General features: G+C 43.7%; 1 protein-coding gene across 1 annotated transcript; it reads left to right on the forward strand.

The window, feature by feature from the left end:
• Nucleotides 1-1,657: 1,657 nt before the first annotated feature.
• On the forward strand, nucleotides 1,658-15,330 carry CREG1 (cellular repressor of E1A stimulated genes 1). Its single transcript, XM_002809834.5, has 4 exons — nucleotides 1,658-3,032; nucleotides 8,312-8,431; nucleotides 10,027-10,211; nucleotides 14,038-15,330. Exons 1-4 carry the CDS (start codon nucleotides 2,679-2,681, stop codon nucleotides 14,039-14,041), a joined length of 663 nt encoding a protein of 220 aa, XP_002809880.1. The 5' UTR covers nucleotides 1,658-2,678; the 3' UTR covers nucleotides 14,042-15,330.
• Nucleotides 15,331-20,798: the final 5,468 nt, after the last annotated feature.

Here is a 20,798-nt window from a genome sequence, read left to right on the forward strand (position 1 = left end):
CCACTTAGTTTTCCATCTATTTTGAAGTTCTTCCAAATTCAGTTGATATAAAGCAAACCAACTTTGATTAAGGATCCTTCTTAGCCCGATGTCGAAATCAGGGTGTGTGACATCATTTGGCCACCAGAGGGCACTGAAGTCTACTATTCAGAGTAGATGATCTTGCTTCTGATACACAATTCCTACTGAGTAGCCTGAGAAGTTGGCTGAATATTAGGAGGCTGGGTTTGAGAAGGGAAGTAGCGGTGGGACTTTGGCTCACACACCTGTTGCCCACAGCTGCTCACATGACTGGCCAACAGCAGCTGAGTGAAATTACTTCACCTCTGTTACACAACTCAGCCTTACAGGGCCAGGTGTCTGTCAGAGCCAGCTTTACAAGATGACAAACTCTTGCACTAACACCACCATACAGTCTTTACAACAACAATTACAGTGGAAATTTGAGGCCAGGCCAAAAAGATTAAGACTTGCTCCAAAAAGACGTGACCAAAGCTTAAAGTCATAAAGAATGGAGGCCAGGTGCTATGAGCTTATTGACCAGTTTCCAGAATAGCAGAATCAGGAGCACCTGTGAGAGAATGAGACAGGCCATCTTAGAAGAAGCAAAAGGAATGTCCCTTACAAGGAGCAGGGAAGGGCAGTGGGGGCAATAAATTCATGAAACCGCCGACCCCAAGCTTAATGTCTTAACAGGTCCTGAACTGGTAAGTTCAAATTTGTACATGGGATATTGATAGTAGACTAACAATCCCTTTGTGTGTCTATATGAGAGACTCCTGGGCAGTAGTTTAAAAGGTCTTGACCGGCAATAACAAATGTTGGTGAGGATGTGGGGAAAAGGAAACCTTTGTACACTGTTAGTGGGAATGTAAATTAGTATAACTGCTATGGAAAAAAATTTGGAGTTCCTCAAAAAATTAAAAATAGAGGCACCATATGATCCAGCAATCCCACAGCTAGGTATATCCCCAAAAGAAAGAAAATCAGTATATTGAGAGATGTCTGCACTCCTGTGTTTATTGCAGCACTATTCACAACAGCCAAGATTTGGAAGCAACCTAAGTGTCCATCAACAGATGAATGGATAAAGAAAATGTGGTATATGTACACGATGGAGTACTATTCAGCCATAAAAAATGAATGGGATCCTGTCTGTCTTTGCAACAACATGGTTGGAACTGGAGGTTATTACGTGAAGTGAAATAAGCCAGGCACAGAAAGACAAACTTCACACATCCTCACTTATTTGTGGGAGCCTAAATGGAAACAATTGAACTCATGGAGATAGAGAGTAGAGGGATGGTTACCAGAGGCAAAGAAGGGTAGTGGGGGGACTTGCAGCGGAGGAGTGGGGATGGTTAATGGGTACAAAAAATAGTTAGAATAAGACCTAGTATTTCATAGCACAACAGGGTGACTATAGTCAATAGTAATTTAAGTGTACATTTAAAATGACTAAAAGTATAATTGGATTGTTTGTAACACAAAGGATAAACGCTTGAGGCAATGGATACCCCATTTACCCTGATATGACTATTATGCATTGCATGCCTCTAGCAAAATATCTCATGTACACCATAAATGTATACACCTACTATGTACCCACAAAAATTAAAAATTTTAAAATAAGTAAATAAAAAGTTTTTTAAAGGTCTTGAACTTTTGGGCTTCTGCCTAACTTTACTGCTAGTGTAAGTGGGTCCCTTGAGATTTCAGCACCCCAGCATTTGTTAGTGACTGAAATAATGAAAATTCTGATCAGGCCCTTGCTTGCACGTGTTGACAACTCTCTTTTTTGCCCAATATCCCTTGTTCCTACAACATAATCGTAAACTGCTGATGTACTGTTTCTTTGTCAAGCAGGAGGAAATAATAACTTCAGGGTTACGAAAAAGTTTGCAAGAGGAATAAGTCCTTTGAAGTACACTGAGGCCAGCTTCTGACGCCCAGAAGTCTGATTGTTCAAGGAATTATCTGAGACTGAAGAAACATAGACTTTTTCCCTCGATTCCCTGAAACACCCCCTCCCTGACTCGCCGGCCGCATAAACACTCTCTGCTTCTTTTTGTTAGGGCGGATTTGAGATATCTTGCCCTCCCGCCTTCTCGCTTTGGCCAAATCGAATAAACTTTTATCTCCAAGCACCTATATGTCAGTGTTTGGCATCAGCTACACATGGGGTACACGAGCCTGAGTCTGGACTTCTACAACGCTGGGACCCTCGCTGTTCTTTGGAGCTGACGGTAAATTCAACAGAAAAGAGGCGCATGGGTAGAAAATGCAGCATTTCCTCTCAGATGCCAGATATTCATCTCCAAAGGTATTAAAAGGAGGGGGTGTGTGCCTGTGTAAAGAGGCTGCTCTTTTCCCAGCAGTACGACTTGGGCAAGTTGCTTGATTTCTTCAAGCCTTTCTTTTTCCGCCTGTCAAACAAAACAAAACAAATATCCCATATAGGACAAATTCACAATCCTTAAAGAGGGCGGGCAGAGCGATTGGAATGCAGATGAACCAATCGCGTCTCCTGCAGGTTGCGGAGCGGCAGAGGGACCCCGCCCCCTGCATTGTGCTTAGCTCTGATTGGCGCCTCTCGGGGGGGCGGGGCCTGGGCGCGCCGGGCTCACGCTGGGTCCCTGCAGGTCTTGGGGCCCGGGACTCTGGCTGGAGACACCGCCATGGCCCGGCTATCCCGCGGATCCGCGCGCGCACTGCTCGCCGCCCTGCTGGCGTCGACGCTGTTGGCGCTGCTCGTGTCGCCCGCGCGGGGTCGCGGCGGCCGGGACCACGGGGACTGGGACGAAGCCTCCCGGCTGCCGCCGCTGCCACCCCGCGAGGACGCGGCGCGCGTGGCCCGCTTTGTGACGCACGTCTCCGATTGGGGCGCTCTGGCCACCATCTCCACGCTGGAGGCAGTGCGCGGCCGGCCCTTCGCCGACGTCCTCTCGCTCAGCGACGGGCCCCCGGGCGCGGGCAGCGGCGTGCCCTACTTTTACCTGAGCCCGCTGCAGCTCTCCGTGAGCAACCTGCAGGTGAGCTGCGGCCCGCGGCTTCCCCAGGCGGGCTGTGGGCGGGGCGGCCACACAGCGAGCCTTCACTCTCCCCAGTATTCTTCCCGGGAAGTTGAGCGTGGCTCGAACGGCTGCCGCTTCTCTGCCGCACTGGCAGGTGGGGGTTGCAGCGTCCCAGATGTTGGGCAACTGGGTACCAGGAATTTCGCACACGCCTCCGCCACTGGGCCACGCACCTGGGGTAAATTCTCTGCCGGCAGCCCGAGGACTTCTCATCCCTGAGTGGTTCTTAGTCGTCTTGGGACACAGTGTCTCTATTAACTGTGCTCCTATTCTTTTTTTTTTTTTTTTTCTTTGAGACAGAATCTCACTTTGTGGCCCAGGCTGGAGTGCAGTGGCGCTATCTCAGCTTACTGCAACCTCTGCCTCCCAGGTTCAAGCGATTCTCGTGCCTCAGCCTCCCGAGTAGCTGGGATTACAGGTGCGTTCCACCACACCCGGCTAATTTTTGTATTTTTAGTAGAGGCGGGGTTTCACCATGTTGGCCAGGCTGGTCTCAAACTCCTGACCTCACGTGATCCACCTGTCTCTGCCTCCCAAAGTGCTGGGATTACAGGCGTGAACCACCGCGCCCTGCCTGGGCTCCTATTCTTAAAGGTTTTACAGGGCATAGAGATTGTTGGGTATTTAAACACTTTAATATGTGACTTCAGGGTTTCTCACTCTCTTACCCTTCCTGAATTAAGCTTTTCCCTCCTGCAGCAAGAAGCTAACGTACAATATCGTGGGTGATAACAATGATTACTGCAGTCTTTAGGCCTCCACAGGCATAGTGGCTCCTCAGTAAGATGCAGAGCTGATTGAAGGTGTATCTCTTCCTCGCCCTTTGCCCACCTTCTGGTGCAGGGCCACACTTACAACTCTAATGGACCTCTGCTGTCTCAGGGATGGGGTCACAGACACCCGGCTTGGGAGGCCAGAGACACAGAGAGTCCAGGAGTGGAGCCTGATTTGATGGAGGGTCTTTTTGACAAAGCTCTCACATTTCAGTTCAACTCTGAAAGTACAACATTGTTGATAAAGACAGGATGTAAGAAACTGATGCTTGTTTAATCACTTTTCCATTCGCCTTCCTTTCATTGTCTCTTCTATTAATTCTTTGAAGTAGGTATTTTATACCCCATTCTGCAGATGAAGAACTTGAGGCCTACCTAGGTTAAGTAACTTGTTTAAAGCCAGCGGGCAAACCCCTAGTTTCATCTCAGGTTCATCTTTCTTCAAACCACCTATCACAGGCTGGTGGCCCATCAGCTGAATATGTCCCACAGACCAGTTTGGCCTACACAGAGTTCTGTTTTGTTTTTAATAAATTTGAATTTGTTACCAACATTTTAAAATTTAGATTTTACTTTAAAATGTAAATCTCTAACTTTTCTTGAAAAATGGGAAGATCCAGTGACACTGTGGGCCTGCATTCTGTGAGCAAAAACAGAAGCAGTGCCCTCTTTTAGCTAAGGCAGATATACCCCAGTTCACCATTTTCTTATTCCCAGCCCATTCCACACCTTTAGGCGTTTGCTCAAACCAAACTCACTCCACTCCATCAGTGGTGCTCAACTTTGACTGCAAATCATAGTCACCTAAGAAGGCTTTAAAAATGGGATGCCAAGGTATTTTATTGAAAACACATTTTATTTTAAGACAACACCTCTTCCCCCCACCACAAACCACTCCCTGATGATTCTAATGGGGGAGGAGGGAGATTGACCAATACATAATCATATTTAAATTTGTGAGGTGACTAGGGAGTTGCTGGTATTATTGTCCCCATTTAGGAAGTGAGGAAACACAGACTCAGAGGTGCAGGGACTTAGCCTGTGACCAGCCAGCTAATGGCTGTCAGGTAGGACTTTAGCCCAGGTCTTTCATGTTTCTAGAAATAGACAGGACAGTGGCAAGGAACCTACCCAGGGCTTTAGGTTTCCATGATGGCAGTGAAAAGAAGTGGCCACATCAGAATGTGTCTGACTTGATTCCATCAATTAGCTGGTCAAAGTTTCTGCTTTTTTCTTTTCCTCCTCCTGACCTCCAGGGTGCTCTGCATTTCTTCTCATTGACAGGGGGTGAAATTGTTCAGAAGGAACAAGAAGACCTAGGTTTGGGACCATTTCTCATGTGTAAAATGCCTGTCCTCTGTAACTTAGAGATAGGTTGTGAGCTTCAAATGTACTTACCACTGGGATGTTTTTGTATGTCTTTTTCTTTGCGGCATTTTTGTATAGTAAATGTCTGTAGGACAGTGTTGCTGATGTTAGCTTGTAGTGGGACCATGTTTGGCTGCAGAGCCAGTGAGTCTGAAGGGAAATCTTGGGGTTTGATTATTTGCACCAAGACCTCTTACTATTAGCCTCCCTTCTGTTTTGGCATTCTTTTCTTGTGATGTGCCCCTTTCTGTTCTGGTCACTCTTGATTTTTTTCTCTGACCCACTAAAATAAGTATCCCTCAAAGTCAGTTTCCTACTCTTTTGTTCCCTGTAATGATCCTCAGAAGATTGTATGCACTCTCATTGTATACACTCTCTTCTAGTCCTTACTAGGACTCACTTCCAGATTTGTGTCCATTTCTGACCTCTTCAAAGTTCTGTGTATTTCTGCTTGCTGTTCATTTTTACTTCATTAGTTTGCCACCACTTCAAATTCAACATGTTTAAATCCAGTCCTTCTTCTTCCTCCTGAAACAAGCTGCTTTTGATCTTCTGCATTTCTGTTAGTGGAATTATTGTTTTCTCAGTAAACCCAGTTGGTTCTCACTGCCTCCCCAAATCCCTCAGTTCCCAAGTCCTGACAGTTTTTTGTTGCCTTCTTTGCCTCTGTCCTTGCCCCTTCCTCTTTATTCCTGCCACCTCATCCTTAAGCTTGTCATTTCATGCCTAAAAGTACTAGAACAACTCTTACATAGTCTTCCTGTCTGCCCCATCCACCTTGCCTACCCAAATAGATTAACAAAAATACCTGTCACAGCATTGCCCTCTGGCCAGAAACTTTTAACAACACCCAACTGCCTATAGCTGCGTAAGAGCTACCTGGGATGTTTGTTTAAAATGCATATAGGGGCGGGGTGCAGAGGCTCCAGCCTGTAATCACAGCACTTTGGGAGGTTGAGGTGAGTGGATCACCTGAGGTCAGGAGTTTGAGACCAGTCTGGCCGATATGGTGAAACCCACCTCTACTAAAAATACAAAAATTAACTGGGTATGGTGGTGTATGCCTGTAGTCCCAGCTATTTGGGAGGCTGAGGTGAGAGCATCACTTGAGCCTGGGAGGCAGAGGTTGCAGTGAGCTGAGATCACACCATTGCACTCCAGCCTGGGTGACAGAGCTTAATTCTGTTTCTAAATAAATAAAATGCAGATAGAGGACAGCTTGGTGGCTCATGCCTGTAATCCCAACACTTTGGAAGGCCGAGGTGGGAGGATCACTTGAGTTCAGGATTTTGAGACCAGCCAGGGCAACATAGTGAAACCCCATGTCTACAAAAAATAAAAAAATATTAGCCAGGTGTGGTGATGCACATCTACAGTTCCAGCTACTCAGGAGGCTGAGATGGGAGGATCACATGAGCCCTGGAGATTGAGGCCACAATGAGCCATGATTGTGCCACTGCACTGGGTGGCTGCCTGGGTGACAGAGTGAGACACTGTCTTAAAAAAAATATTGGAGGCCAGATGCGGTGTCTCCCGCCTGTAATCCCAGCACTTTGGGAGGCCGAGGTAGGTGGATCACAAGGTCAGGAGTTCAAGACCAGCCTGGCCAACATGATGAAACTCGGTGTCTACTAAAAATACAAAAATTAGCCGGGCGTGGTGGCACACACCTGTAATCCCAGCTACTCGGGAGGCTGAGGCAAGAGAATCGCTTGAACCTGGGAGTTGGAGGTTGCAGTGAGCTGAGATCGCACCACTGCACTCCAGCCTGGGTGACAGAGAAAGACTCCGTCTCAAAAAAAAAAAAAAAAAAAAAAAAAAAAAAAAAAAAAAAAATTGCAGTTATTTGGTTTGGGAGTGAAGTCTGTTTCAACATTTTAACCCAAATCAGCATTTTATCAAGCTCTCCAGGCAGATGGTTCTTAGAAAACAGTGCCTAAGGTTGGCCCACAAATTACAATCTAGACTCCTTAACTTGGGTTGGAGCCCTCTCCACTGCCAACCCCAGCCTCCTCCCATAGGAAAGCCCCTCTTTCCAGCAAATCAGGTTTCTTGGTACTGTTCATCAAGCCTTGGGCTCACCCAGTTCTGTGTTTTTTGCAGTCAGCGTCTGCTCTCCCTTTAATATGTCCTCCCACCTTCTATCCTGGTTTTGAATATATTATAAAGCTCCTTATAGTTCCTCTATCACTCTAGTCTATGCTGGACATACACATTTGTTTATGTCTGCCTTTTCAACCAGATTATAAACTCACAGAGGGAGAGAGTTTACCTGAGTGTCCCCCTCCCGCTGTTTGGTCCCCTGTGGTGCCTTGCCTAATGGTTTCTAGACAGTGGCTATTTGGCTAAATGATTTTAAAGAAATCTCTTTATGACTCTTTGTTTTGGTGGGTCACTGTGAAATGGCAGAGTTCTCCACACAAGACACTTAGAGCTTAAAGAGCTAAATAGTCTAAAATGCAATGTGTGAATTTTGCTATAATCTGTCAACAGTGCCTTTTATGAAGTTGATTGCTGAATAAGAAAGCATTAAGAATTTTACTTGTGTTACTTTTTGAATGTGGGATAAGACTTATTGTTACTAAAGCAGGAATGAACAACTTCTCCAGTTTCGAAATCACATGACAGTTTCTGCTAATGTAAGATAACCAAGCAGCATGATTCAGCTACTTTCTTGCTTAAATCGCATAGTTAGCCAGTTGAGCAACTGTGGTGTTTTTAGCAATGGTTTTGTATTAGAGTTTAACCCTTTAAGTCTTTCAGTGAAGCCTATAGAACAGCCTTAAATTTGGGTGTCACTACAATCATAATTCTTCTGATGAATATGGAATAAATTCAGGGTTTCAGAAAAAGTATATTGAAATAAATTTTACCAAGTCAGTTCATTTTAAATAGAAACCCCTGCACCCCCTTTGGGGAGTGGTCAGGATACTTTCCAAGTATTATTTTCCCCTGAGTGGAAGGTGATGTTTTACGATTCATCGTTTGGTGGAAGACCAGTCAAACTCTAGGGACATCATGTATGCAACTTTTGAAATTTATTACCTCTCCAGAAACCATATTTCACATGAGAGGATCTTCATTTTCTCTCTATAGGAGAATCCATATGCTACACTTACCATGACTTTGGCACAGACCAACTTCTGCAAGAAACATGGATTTGATCCACAAAGTCCCCTTTGTGTTCACATAATGCTGTCAGGAACTGTGACCAAGGTAAGTGGTTATCCTACAGGAAGGGAGATGGTTTCGGAACACCATCGTATTCACAATGAAAGAATAGATCTTTTTTCTTTTGAGACAGAGTCTCACTCTGTCTCCCAGGCTGGAGTGCAGTGGTGTGATCTCGGCTTACTGCAACCTCTGCCTCCTGGGTTCAAGCAAGTCTTGTGCCTCAGCCTCCCTAGTAGCTGGGATTATAGGCACGCACCACCACACCCAGCTAATTTTTGTATTTTTAGTAGAGATGGGGTTTCACCATGTTGGCCAGGCTGGTCTGGAACTCCTGACCTCAAATGATCCACCCACCTCGACCTCCCAAAGTGCTGGGATTACAGGCGTGAGCCATTATGCCTGGCAGAATAGATCTTTTGAGAGTGAAATGCAGTTGATTTGTGATTGCCATGCCCAGTCAGAACATGTTCTATTCTAATAGGTGAAGTAATTCCATGAAAACCAAACGTTTTAATAAGTTGCTTTCATATAGGTGTTAAATAAGATATGACAAAAATGAATGATTTTCTGAAGCCAAGCAGATGTAACAACTATGAAGCTCCTGTATATAAAGTTATTCTTACTAAAGAGCATCTGGTTGACCAAAGCCCTCTACTCTCCCTTACATTTTACATTGGTATAACGTTTTTTCATGTCTGGGCTCCTTGTCTCCATATTTTAACAGTGGCTTAAAGCAGAGAAAACATATTAAGTAGGCCAACCAGAGGACTATCCATTACTGAAAACTGGAAGTGAATTTAGTTTGGATCGCCTGCTGAAGGGAAGAGGTCAAATACAATCTCAGGAAGAGCAGTGGGCATGGTGTCAGGAGTGCTGATCTGATTACCCAGCCAGCAGATTTGCTTTTTGACCGTGTCAATCATTAATGCCTCAGACAAGTGTTATTTATGGTCTGTAAATTCTTTGTGGATGCATCTCTGTAGTTGAGTGTCCTTCACTGGCAGGAAAAAGATGGAGGAGCAGCACATGCTTTTGAGTTCTGTTATGTGGCTTCTAAACATCCTTATTCAGTACATTCATCTGTATGTTTAACATGTCCATGTTATGGGATAAATATGCTAAACATTACATGTCTTAGGCACCAGTAATGTTACAGTACTTAGTGCTAGCTATTCTAATAGCTCAAAATGCCTTTTTACTTACTTTACTTAACTTTACTTACTTAACTAAGTAAACTCCTAGGATTTATAGAATGCTAGAATCACACATTCTTTTTTTTTTTTTGAGATGGAGTCTCGCTCTGTCACCTAGGCTGGAGTGCAGTGGCGCGATCTCGGCTCACTGCAAGCTCTGCCTCCCGGGTTCACGCCATTCTCCTGCCTCAGCCTCCCCAGTAGCTGGGACTACAGGTGCCCACCACCACGCCTGGCTAATTTTTTTTTTAGTAGAGATGAGGTTTCACCGTGTTAGCCAAGATGGTCTGGGTCTCCTGACCTCGTGATCTGCCTGCCTCAGCCTCCCAAAGTGCTGGGATTACAGGCGTGAGCCACCGCGCCCCGCCTAATCACACATTCTTAACAAATGAGAAAATAAAGTGTTACTGCTATAAGAATGTTTATTTCATATATGTCCTTTAGGTGAATGAAACAGAAATGGACATTGCAAAGCATTCGTTATTCATTCGACACCCTGAGATGAAAACCTGGCCTTCCAGCCATAATTGGTTCTTTGCTAAGTTGAATATAACCAATATCTGGGTCCTGGACTACTTTGGTGGACCAAAAATCGTGACACCGGAAGAATATTATAATGTCACAGTTCAGTAAGTACTTACACATCTTTCACCTAAGATTGCCGCCCTTACAGCCATCCTCAGCCTTCTAAGGCAAGGGGGATTTAACCGTTTCATGTGCCCTGGACACCCTGGGCAGTCTGGTAAAGCCACTGACCCCTTCTCAGAATAATGTTTTAAACACATAAAATACAGAGGATTAAGAAGAAAATCAACTATAATGAAATACATTTATAAAAATATTTGTAAATGTGTGGTATATTGTTTTATTAATTAATATATTAAATATAAGATCTAGTAATAAGTCTATTCTTTTTCTTTTTTTTTTTCAAGACAGAGTCTTACTCTGTCACCCAGGCTGAGTGCAGTGGCACCATCTCAGCTCATTGCAGCCTCCACCTCCTGGGTTCAAACGATTCTTGTGCCTCGAGCCTCCCAAGCAGCTGGGAATACAGGCACAGACCACCACGCCCAACTGATTTTTTGTATTTTCATAAAGACAGGGTTTTGCCATGTTGCCCAGAGTGGTGTCAAACTCCTAAGTTCAGGCAGTCTGCCTGCCTCACCCCCCAAAGTGCTAGGATTACAGGCATGAGCCACCATGCCTGGCCTTTTCTGTGCTTTTAAAGTAGTGAGGATGGAAGATAATATTTTAAGACATCTGCAACACCTCTAACATGATATGAAAGTATCTGTGATTTCTCTATTTTTGTTGGAGACAGTCACAGATACGCTATCACCCTGTGGTTTATTCCCTACATTCATTATTGAAGGAAATGATACATTCGGTTAGAGCCTAATGAAAATGAAAAAAAAATTTTTTTGAGCCAAGTTCATAGACCCCCTGAACTCTGTCTACAGGCCTGGACACCAGGTTGAGACTCCATTTTAAGGCTATGCTTGTTGGGCCCTGAACAGAGCCCAGTTATGACCCACGATAGCATTTTCTCATGAGGCTTAGATTCAGGTGCTCCTGGACTGTGAATGTCCTTCATCTGAGTCTGAGCAAGTAACCCCATCCCATCAGTCCCAGTACTACAAATGCCTATGGGGATGTGTGGTTTATCCCACCAAGAAGTTCTTGGAAGGGAGGAGGCTGAGACAAAAGAGGCCATGGGAGAAAATAAAGCCCAGGACCTGAAGACAGAAAGGGAAAGGAAAGAAGAGTGTAATTGGAGTCTTTGGAGTTAGCTCGGAGTTCAAATGAGGGAATACGAGGGACTGGTGCTTCTCCCAGGTGACACAGGAAATTCTGGCATATCTGGGGAGGTGATAAGAACAGTAACAATAACAGCTAGTGTCCATTGTTTATTACTGGCTGGGTGCTATACTGGCTACTTTTCATGTATTAACTCATTCAATTCTTACCACATCCCTATCTTGCGCAACCTGCCACCGCAACAGGTAGGTGCTGTTTTTCCACATGTGTGAAATGGAAAGCTGATGCACAGAGAACAAACTGGTCTTGCAGCCAGGAAGTGGTGGTGCTGGGACTCAAACCCCGGCATACTTGCTCCAGAGCCATCACCTGGCTTCTATCCGTGATGCTGTACTTCTCTTCTGGCTGCCTCACTGGTAGCTGGCCAGGCTCCTAGCTCAGTGTAATTTATAATGCACTTTCTGCTTGTAATGATTGACTGCTGTTTCAGGAGATTACGATGATGATACTAAGGTAGACTTGTAGGTTGTAGGTCATTTGAGGGCTTAAATTCTTAGCATTTATTTAATCTGTGTCTTTTTCAATTGTAGAACAGTTCCATGTTGAACTGTTGACTCTCTGCCATGATTGGAAATTTCTTGACAGCGAAGCTCAGTTTTGTTTTGTTTCTATTTTTTTTTTAATTCCAAGCAGGGCTTAGGACAGTGTGTGTCATAGAGCAGGTGTTTAGGAATGATTGTCTGGCTCATTACTTGAGACAAACATTCTCACACTCTGTTGGAATAAAGAATCCCACAGTCCTGGCGCTTGTTTTGCTGCTGTGCATGCAGGAGAGGCACGGGCCACTGATCATCTTCTGGGCTGGCAAAGCCATCTGACTTCGTAGGAATATAGAGGTAGCAATTACAAGTGTATTCCCTGGCAACAAATTATCAGGATGACTGTTAAGAAGGGCCTGCTCTCTGAAGTTAAAGTTTACTTTCACAGGACATAATCTCTGAAGCGCAGTTATCTTTATATAAATAACATGCCCAAAGGCAGTGCCTGGTTTAATAACAAAATAAAACTGTTTTCCCAGAAGTCTCCACACTGAATAAGTGAGTAAAACAGATACTTTTGAGGTTCCCACTTTATTATGCAGACAAAGGAGCACTTCTCTGCGGCACAGAGATAGAACATTTTTTCCTTGTCCTGAGAGGAGGCCCAAAGGCTAGAGCAGATGTCACCCTTCTGAGGCAGTGCACCAGAACCCAAGGGATGGGCAGTGCCTGAAAGCTGCCCGCTCTGACCGGGTGCCTCTGGCTAGGAATTGTCCATCTCCGAGTCTAGGAGTGCCCCCACTAATCCCACCCACCAGGTTTGCCACCAGAGCTGTTTAATAGTCTGGGGAGTGTACAGTGATATCTGTGAGGACCAGGGCCCCCATCTTCTTGGAGAACCACTCACAGGGGCCTCACAGGCGTTCTGGAGCTTCCCCACATTGGCAGCCACCTTGCTTGGCTTGCCCAGATCGGTTTTGGAAGGTATTATTCCTCCAAATACCACGAAGTCCTCTGCATCTGAAATCTGTTTCACACAGATGGAGACTGCCACTTGTGAGAGCTGATATGGAGCTTAACTGAATGTGGACTGTTGGGTGAAGACCCCGTGAGCATGTTTGCATGCTCAGTGGAAGGCTTAAATGTCTACACGAAGCATTTGCTGGCACCCTGGAATAAGCAGTTCTTTTCTTTTTTTTTTTTTTTTCTTTTTGAGATGGAGTCTCACTGTTGCTCAGGCTGGAGTGTGGTGGTGCGATCTCGGCTCACTGCAAGCTCTGCCTCCTGGGTTCACTCCATTCTCCTGCCTCAGCCTCCTGAGCAGCTGGGACCACGGGTGCCTGCCACCACACCCGGATAATTTTTTGTATTTTTAGTAGAGGCAGGGTTTCATCGTGTCAGCCAGGATGGTCTCAATCTCCTGACCTCGTGATCCGCCTGCCTCGGCCTCCCAAAATGCTGGGATTACAGGTGTGAGCCACCGCGCCTGGCCAAAAAGCAGTTCTTATAAGCATAAGCATTGCTTTCGACCACTGTTAAGTCTGGGCAGCAGCTTGTTTGTGCTAAGCCTCATTTTATCTCCTCTGGCGCACACCCAGATATTTCCTAACAAACACACAGGTAGCAAAAGGTCATGGATTACAGACTTGCCCAGTCTTGATACCTAGAGATGGATTCCCTGGTTGGTGGCAGCAGAAAGGGGGAAAGTTCACCTCCCTGCTGTGGTCAGTATCACTGGGCAATGGCTAATCACTGCTCTTCTGCCCTGATGTTCAGGACCCCTTGTGTTCTCAACTATTTTTGTCTTTTAAACCTTCAGGTATTCTTAAATGAGATAACAACAGCAGCCACGGCAGTGGCCTGCTTCTTGCTACATCCCAGTAGCGTTTATCAAAGTGTGTCAGAATCATACTTGGAGAGGAGGGTTGCTTGCTAAATGAGGATTCCTAGGCCCTACCCTCAACCGATTGAAACCAAAACTCAGGAATCTGCATTTTAACAAACCCAAGTGGTTATTTAGTATATTCTAGTGGTTGAAATGAACTCAAAATCTTAATTTAGATCACAAATTTTATCTAGTCCTTCCCTAGAATGAATTAATTTTCAAGATTTGTTAATCCAGTTTAACAAAATAATTCTTCTCTGTTCCCCTTTCTAGGTGAAGCAGACTGTGGTGAATTTAGCAACACTTATGAAGTTTCTTAAAGTGGCTCATACACACTTAAAAGGCTTAATGTTTCTCTGGAAAGCGTCCCAGAATATTAGCCAGTTTTCTGTCACATGCTGGTTTGTTTGCTTGCTTGTTTACTTGCTTGTTTACCAATAGAGTTGACCTGTTATTGGATTTCTTGGAAGATGTGGTAGCTACTTTTTTCATATTTTGAAGCCATTTTCATAGAGAAATATCCTTCACTATAATCAAATAAGTTTTGTCCCACCAATTCCAAAGATGTTTCCAGTGGTGCTCTTGAAGAGGAATGAGTACCAGATTTAAATTGCCCATTGGCCTTTGAAGGTAGTTGAGTATGTGTTCTTTATTCCTAGAAGCCACTGTGCTTGGTAGAGTGCGTCACTCACCACAGCTGCCTCCTGAGCTGCCTGAGCCTGGTGCAAAAGGATTGGCCCCCATTATGGTGCTCCTGCATAAATCTTGCCAAGATAGACAAACAATGATGAAACTCAAATGGAGCTTCCTACTCATGTTGATTTATGTCTCACAATCCTGGGTATTGTTAATTCAACATAGGGTGAAACTATTTCTGATAAAGAACTTTTGAAAAACTTTTTATACTCTGAAGTGATACTGAGAACAAAAGAAAGTCATAAAACTCCTGAATTTAATTTCCCCACCTAAGTCGAGACTGTATTATCAAAACACATGTGCACACAGATTATTTTTTGTTCCCAAAACTGGATTGCAAAAGAAAGAGAAGAATATTTTGTGTGTTCCTGGTATTCTTTTATAAGTAAAGTTTACCCAGGCATGGACCAGCTTCAACCAGGGACAAAATCCCCTCCCAAACCACTCTCCACAGCTTTTTAAAAATACTGCTACTCTTAACAGTTACCTAAGGCTTCCTCAACTGCTCCAAATCTCTTAATAGCTTCTAGTGCTGCTACAATCTAAGTCAGGTCACCAGAGGGAAGAGAACATGGCATTAAAAGTATCACATCTTCAGAAGAGAAGACACTAACATTATTACCCATATACATGATTTCAGAAGATGACATAAGATTCCTCTTAAAGAGGAAATGTCAGGAATCAAGCCACTGAATCCTTAAATGTCAAAGAGAAAAGTTGAATATGAGTCATTGTGTCTGAAAACTGCAAAGTGAACTTAACTGAGATCCAGCAAACAGGTTCTGTTTAAGAAAAATAATTTATACTAAATTTAGTAAAATGGACTTCTTATTCAAAGCATCAATAATTAAAAGAATTATTTTAATGAAATGTGTTGGATTCATTTTCTTAAACATAGACATTAATATTTATTACACTTTGTTTTATTGTCTACTGTCGAAATAGCATGCTCCTAAATCAGTCACTGGCTGTTTCAAAACTTGAATAATACCACTCTTTCTAACTGGCAAAAAGCTCATTATGTCCTAAAATTCTGGGCATGGCCAGATGTAGCCTTTGTCACAGGTTCTGCCTCAGGAATTTGGTTGCCAGGGTACCTTGTGATAGAATTAGGTTGAGGGCAGCTATTTGGTTTTCTCCCTTTTCCCACTTACTGAGTTTTTTCTCCAGCATTTGGAACCACAAAAATACATATCGACATTCAGGTAAGTTCTAGTTATCATACAGAGTAAAGTCAACCAGTGTTTCACAGCAGGCGCTGCAGATTCTTTTATAATTGAATGTGCCAGAATATGTCACTGTTAATATTCCAGTTAGCCACTAGGGGGCACTGTGGACCACTTTTTGTGCAAGTGTGGGTTTCTTACACAGCCAAATCAAGCCCCTAGGAATAATGCCCTGGGTTAGGAGCTGGAGTAAATGCAGCTTAGCAGGGGCAAGAGGAGAAGCAGAGGCCTGATCTGCTGCTGCTGCTGCTGCTACTAGGTTTTCCTGGGTTTATTACTCCCTCCAAACCATGTGCTTCTACATCAGGCTTCTGGTCCCCTTGCACCCTACCTGCTGCAGAAGGAGAACAGATCCCTGGGCTCAAACGGCTAAGAGATGAGTGTCTTAGACTGGGGTGGGGAGGGGGACTCAGCCTTGGTGCAGAGAGCAGGACAGGCTCTGATAGAGATAAAAGTGTAAAGAGGGGCTGGGTGCGGTGGCTCACGCCTGTAATCCCAGCACCTTGGGAGGCCGAGGCGGGTGGATCACGAGATTAGGAGATCGAGACCATCCTGGCTAACACGGTGAAACCCCATCTCTACTAAAAATACAAAAAATTAGCCGGGCGTGGTGGCAGGCGCCTGTAGTCCCAGCTACTCGGGAGGCTGAGGCAGGAGAATGGCGTGAACCTGGGAGGCGGAGCTTGCAGTGAGCTGAGACTGCGCCACTGCACTCCAGCCTGGGCGATGGAGCGAGACTCCGTCTCAAAAAAAAAAAAAAAAAGTGGAAAGAGAGAGTGGCTCAGGAGCCTGAAGCTACAGAGTCCAGATAGCTGCGTTTGGCAGATGCTGTCTTGACCATCTGCACTCAGCTGGTCAAGGCCATTTGTCTTTACCGACCATGACCAATAATCATAGTTTATTCTGTCTTCTAGTCCAGGTTCAAAGTCCTTGACAGGTATGTGGGGGAGTGGAGAAAAATCTTTATGAAATGTGACAAAGTTCAATGAAATAAATGCATCAGATATTCTGAGGAGATTGCTAGTGTGATGTTCCCTTCTTAGTAATATTTAGACTGAAGATCACAAAGTAATTGAAAAGGAGACTACTTTCTTTTAAGGGAGCATGTTTTTCAGTTTTAGTACTGAGGAAATAATGCTCTAATTTGTGTAATGCTGGTTGGTCAGTGTTTCCTAGGGGAATTCCAAACTGTCACTTCAAAACCAAGTGTTCTATAAATTTTCATTAGAGAAGACAATTACAATTTAATTATAATTCCTTTTGGAATTAAGGGGGGTACAAATCAATAAAATGTAAATTTTTCAGTTTTTTCTTTAAGATTTATTGTAAGACATTTGTATAGAAAATGTGGAGAATAAAAAGTTTGAAATTTATAACCTCACCAACCAGCATGGTTGCTAATATTTTGGGTGTGTTTTCTTGGGAGCGATGTTTAAACATAGTCAAGATCTTGCTGTTTAATGATTGTATATCATGCTTCTTTCACTTTATCATAAACAACTGTGTTCCTAGAAGCCATTCACAAGGATGGCTGAGAATGGCTGCAGAATATTTCATCAGATCAATATAAGCAGGCCACCAAATAATGGTCTGTATTGGGACTCTGTTGCTAGTGACAAGAAACCTAAGTCAAAGTTGTTTAAACAAAAAGAGTTCATTGATCTTATATTATTCAGAACTTGGCTTTCATTTCCTGGCTCCTCTTTCTGCCTTGTTGGTTTTCATTGCAGCCAGCAATCTTACAGCAAACAGGATGTGTCCTTCCTAGCTGGGCCCTAGCCATTCCCAAATATCACTGTGTCTGGGAATGGGGCGCCCTCTTTGGCCGAACTTGAGTAGGGTGGCTTCTCCTGGAGTTGCGGGTTCACTCAGCACCATCAGAATCACAGAGACTGGGAGAACGTAGAAGGGGGACTCCTGCAAGGAAAAGAGTGATTATGCGAACTGAAGGAACACTGAGCAGGCAAAAACCAAAGGCTATTAGCATTTTCTCCAGTTTTTGCACATTTAGGTTACTTTCAGTTTTTTTCCTCTTAGAAAAGTCTTACACATAAAATATTTTCTACATTTCTGTTTATTTCCTTAGATTCCCAGCAGTGGAATTTCCAAGCCAAAAGCTTTTGGTACATGTTATAAATTGCTTTTAAGAATGTGTATCAATTATAATGTCTAGTGTTTGCTTTAAAACATTCTAGCAAAGAAAAAAGTATAGGGGATTAGATGAGGAGAAATTGGCAAAATGGTAACAGTTGAAGCTAGGTGACGTGCCTGGAGATTCATTTTGCTATTATTCTCTTTTGTGTATGTGTGAAAATTATAAAGATTTCTAAATTGAATTGAAAAAAAAATAAAGAATTGGGGGTCTAGAGAGGTTAAGTGACTTTCCCAAGCCCACCCAGTTCTGGTCTCCAGGCTTTAAATCCTGGCCATTTCTTCTACTCCACACTAAATTCGCATGTGGTCATATTGTTTGAGACACAGATTATGCCAGCATAAGGCTTCCTGACTCTTCTTTACCCCACAACACACCAAGGCAGGAATACAGAGCTAATCTATGTTTGTGGGTGGGGAGGGGGCATGAGTAGTGGGTGCTAGGGAGCTAGATAACAAGTTTGACTTGGTGATTCATGAGTTCAATAGAGATTTCTTGAAATGATGTTTTCAGTAAAATTTTGGAAAATATATAATAATGGGGGAGGGGGGAGAATTTATATCAATGAACAGCCCTGCAAGCAGTGTATGAAAGTGCTTACTCTGTGATGGGTTAAAATAGTGTGTTATTTTAATTGGCAGTTCTTAAGGTTACTAATAACATTGAACATTAAAATTTATTTTGGTTTATTTTTCCTCATTGAAAACTGTCCATTTATATTCTTTGTCCACTTATGTTTGGAGGATCATTTTAAAAAATTGATCTTCCTGAATTCTGTATATTAAGTCTATGAAATCATTTAGTTAGTAAATTTGTTGCTAATACTCAGCTTTCCTTTTAAGGTATTTTGTTTAAAACCTATAGATTTTCCATTTCTATAGAAAAAATTAACATAATCTTTTTCCCTTGACTTCTTTAAGTTTAATTTCCTTTAAACTTGGTATGTTTCTTTCCTTTGAGAAATTTGATAAATGTCAATTCAGATTTTCTCATTGTTATGTTTAATTTTTATACTTTTTAATCCTTTAGAATGCATTTTGTGTATAATGTTGTTCACTTTTTTGGATGACAAACCCAAATTATACTTAGCTTTTGTAGTCTAGATGTGAACCCAGATCTAAGCATAACTTTCTCAGCAGTGAGGATGAAAGTGAGTTAGGGCCATCAGCCTAGCCTGCTGGACAGTCTATCTGAGAGACACTCTGTATCCCTTAGCTTGAACTTGAGGGATTGGGATTGGCAAAGAAGCATGGTTCTGATAATATTCTCATAACCTTTGGAGATTGTCTAACACACACACACTCCTTAGCTAGATTCTCAAGTCCCACCACAATAAAACTTCAACTGGCTCTCCCAACATTATCTGCCATTCCTCAGTGTATCCTATGCCGTGACCAGCCAATCTGATCTGGTCATACCCCAAAGTTTTCCCTTTGTACTTTTCCACATGCTCCTCCCTTAGCAGGCATCTCCTACCTTCTCATCTCCCTCACTTTTCAGGAATAGGTAGTCCTTTGAAGGCCGAGTCTGCATCTGATTGATTTATCACTGTAGCCCCAAAACACCAAGTGTCAATATTCCATTACATGGAGTAACCCCTCAATGAAATTTTAACAAATGTTTTGCTTGCAGACTTTCTACTTTGGTGAATATAGTGGAAGATGGAGGTTGGACCTCCAGCTTGCTGTGTGACTTAGAATGAAGTGATTTATTTCAGTGAAGGCACATTTAATCCCAAGCGCTTGGCAAATCTCAAGGAGACTTTGCTTGGCACCCCAGACATCAGACTCCATTAAGGAATGGCATTCCACATTACAGGCTTGGATGGAGACATCTGTCTCGTGGGCACGCTGAGCAACTCTGCCACAAACGTTCCATGAGGAAGCAAAGGATTTCGAAGTGAGTTAATTATCATGTCTTTGATTTTTCAGATTTGGGGGACTGTGTCTCATTGTTCTGTTCCCAAAACCTGATGTATAGATGCTGCTCAAATATGCTTGAGGAATGAGGAGAGAGCAGCTTAACCAAGACACAGTCTCCTTTCTCTCTTTACGGCTGCTCTGAGAAGGGGAATTCAGCACATTATATGCATGCTCAGAGTCGGTCAATACAAACTCTCCTATTTGGTTGCCAAGAGTCATCTGTGTCCCTGGGATTTATCTTTGTCTTAGTTTGCTCAGGCTGCCAGAACAAAATACCATAGACTGAGTGGCTTAAACTGCAGATATTTATTTCCTGGAGTTCTAGAGGCTGGACATCTGTGATCAGCGTGTCAGCATGAGTGGGTTCTGGGGAGGGCTTTCTTCCTGGCTTGCAGACGGCCGCCTTCTTGCTGTTTCCTTGCATGGCAGTGAGAGATCTCTGTCTGTCTTCCTCTTTTTTTTTTTGAGATGGAGTCTTGCTCTGTCACCCAGGCTGGAGTGCAGTGGCGCTATCTCGGCTCACTGCAAGCTCCGTCTCCTGGGTTCACGCCATTCTCCTGCTTGAGCCTCCTGAGTAGCTGGGACTACAGGCGCCCGCCACCAAGCCCCGCTAACTTTTTGTATTTTTAGTAGAGACGGGGTTTCATCGTGTTTGCCAAGATGGTCTCGATCTCCTGACCTCTTGATCCCCCCGCCTCAGCCTCCCAAGGTGCTGAGATTACAGGCATGAACAACCGCGCCTGGCCTCTCTCTTCCTCTTCTTCTAAGACCACAGTCCTGTCAGATCTGGGCCCCAACCTTCCAACCTCACCTAACCTTAACTACCTCCTAAAGACTACCTCCCGATACAATCATAGGGTGGGTTATGGCTTCAACATATGAATTTGGGGGAAAACAATTCAGCTTATAGTAATTGTATTTGGAAGAGAAAAAATGATAAGGCTGCTTTGTTCATCCCAAACCTTTCCTCCTTTGATAACTCCCAGGCCCACCCACGCAAGGAGATTTATCCTCAATGGTTTCTAGTCTGTTCCTGCT

Source organism: Pongo abelii, chromosome 1 (assembly GCF_028885655.2).
Source record: "Pongo abelii isolate AG06213 chromosome 1, NHGRI_mPonAbe1-v2.0_pri, whole genome shotgun sequence".
In the NCBI taxonomy this organism is placed as follows: domain Eukaryota; kingdom Metazoa; phylum Chordata; class Mammalia; order Primates; family Hominidae; genus Pongo; species Pongo abelii.

What these genes read in the sequence shown, in the direction of transcription:
- CREG1 (XM_002809834.5), top strand. Translation starts at nt 2,679, where the DNA reads ATGGCCCGGCTATCCCGCGGATCCGCGCGCGCACTGCTCGCCGCCCTG. An exon ending in TCTCCGTGAGCAACCTGCAG is followed by an intron (nt 3,033 to 8,311) that starts GTGAGCTGCGGC and finishes TTCTCTCTATAG; the next exon opens with GAGAATCCATATGCTACACT. An exon ending in TGTCAGGAACTGTGACCAAG is followed by an intron (nt 8,432 to 10,026) that starts GTAAGTGGTTAT and finishes TATGTCCTTTAG; the next exon opens with GTGAATGAAACAGAAATGGA.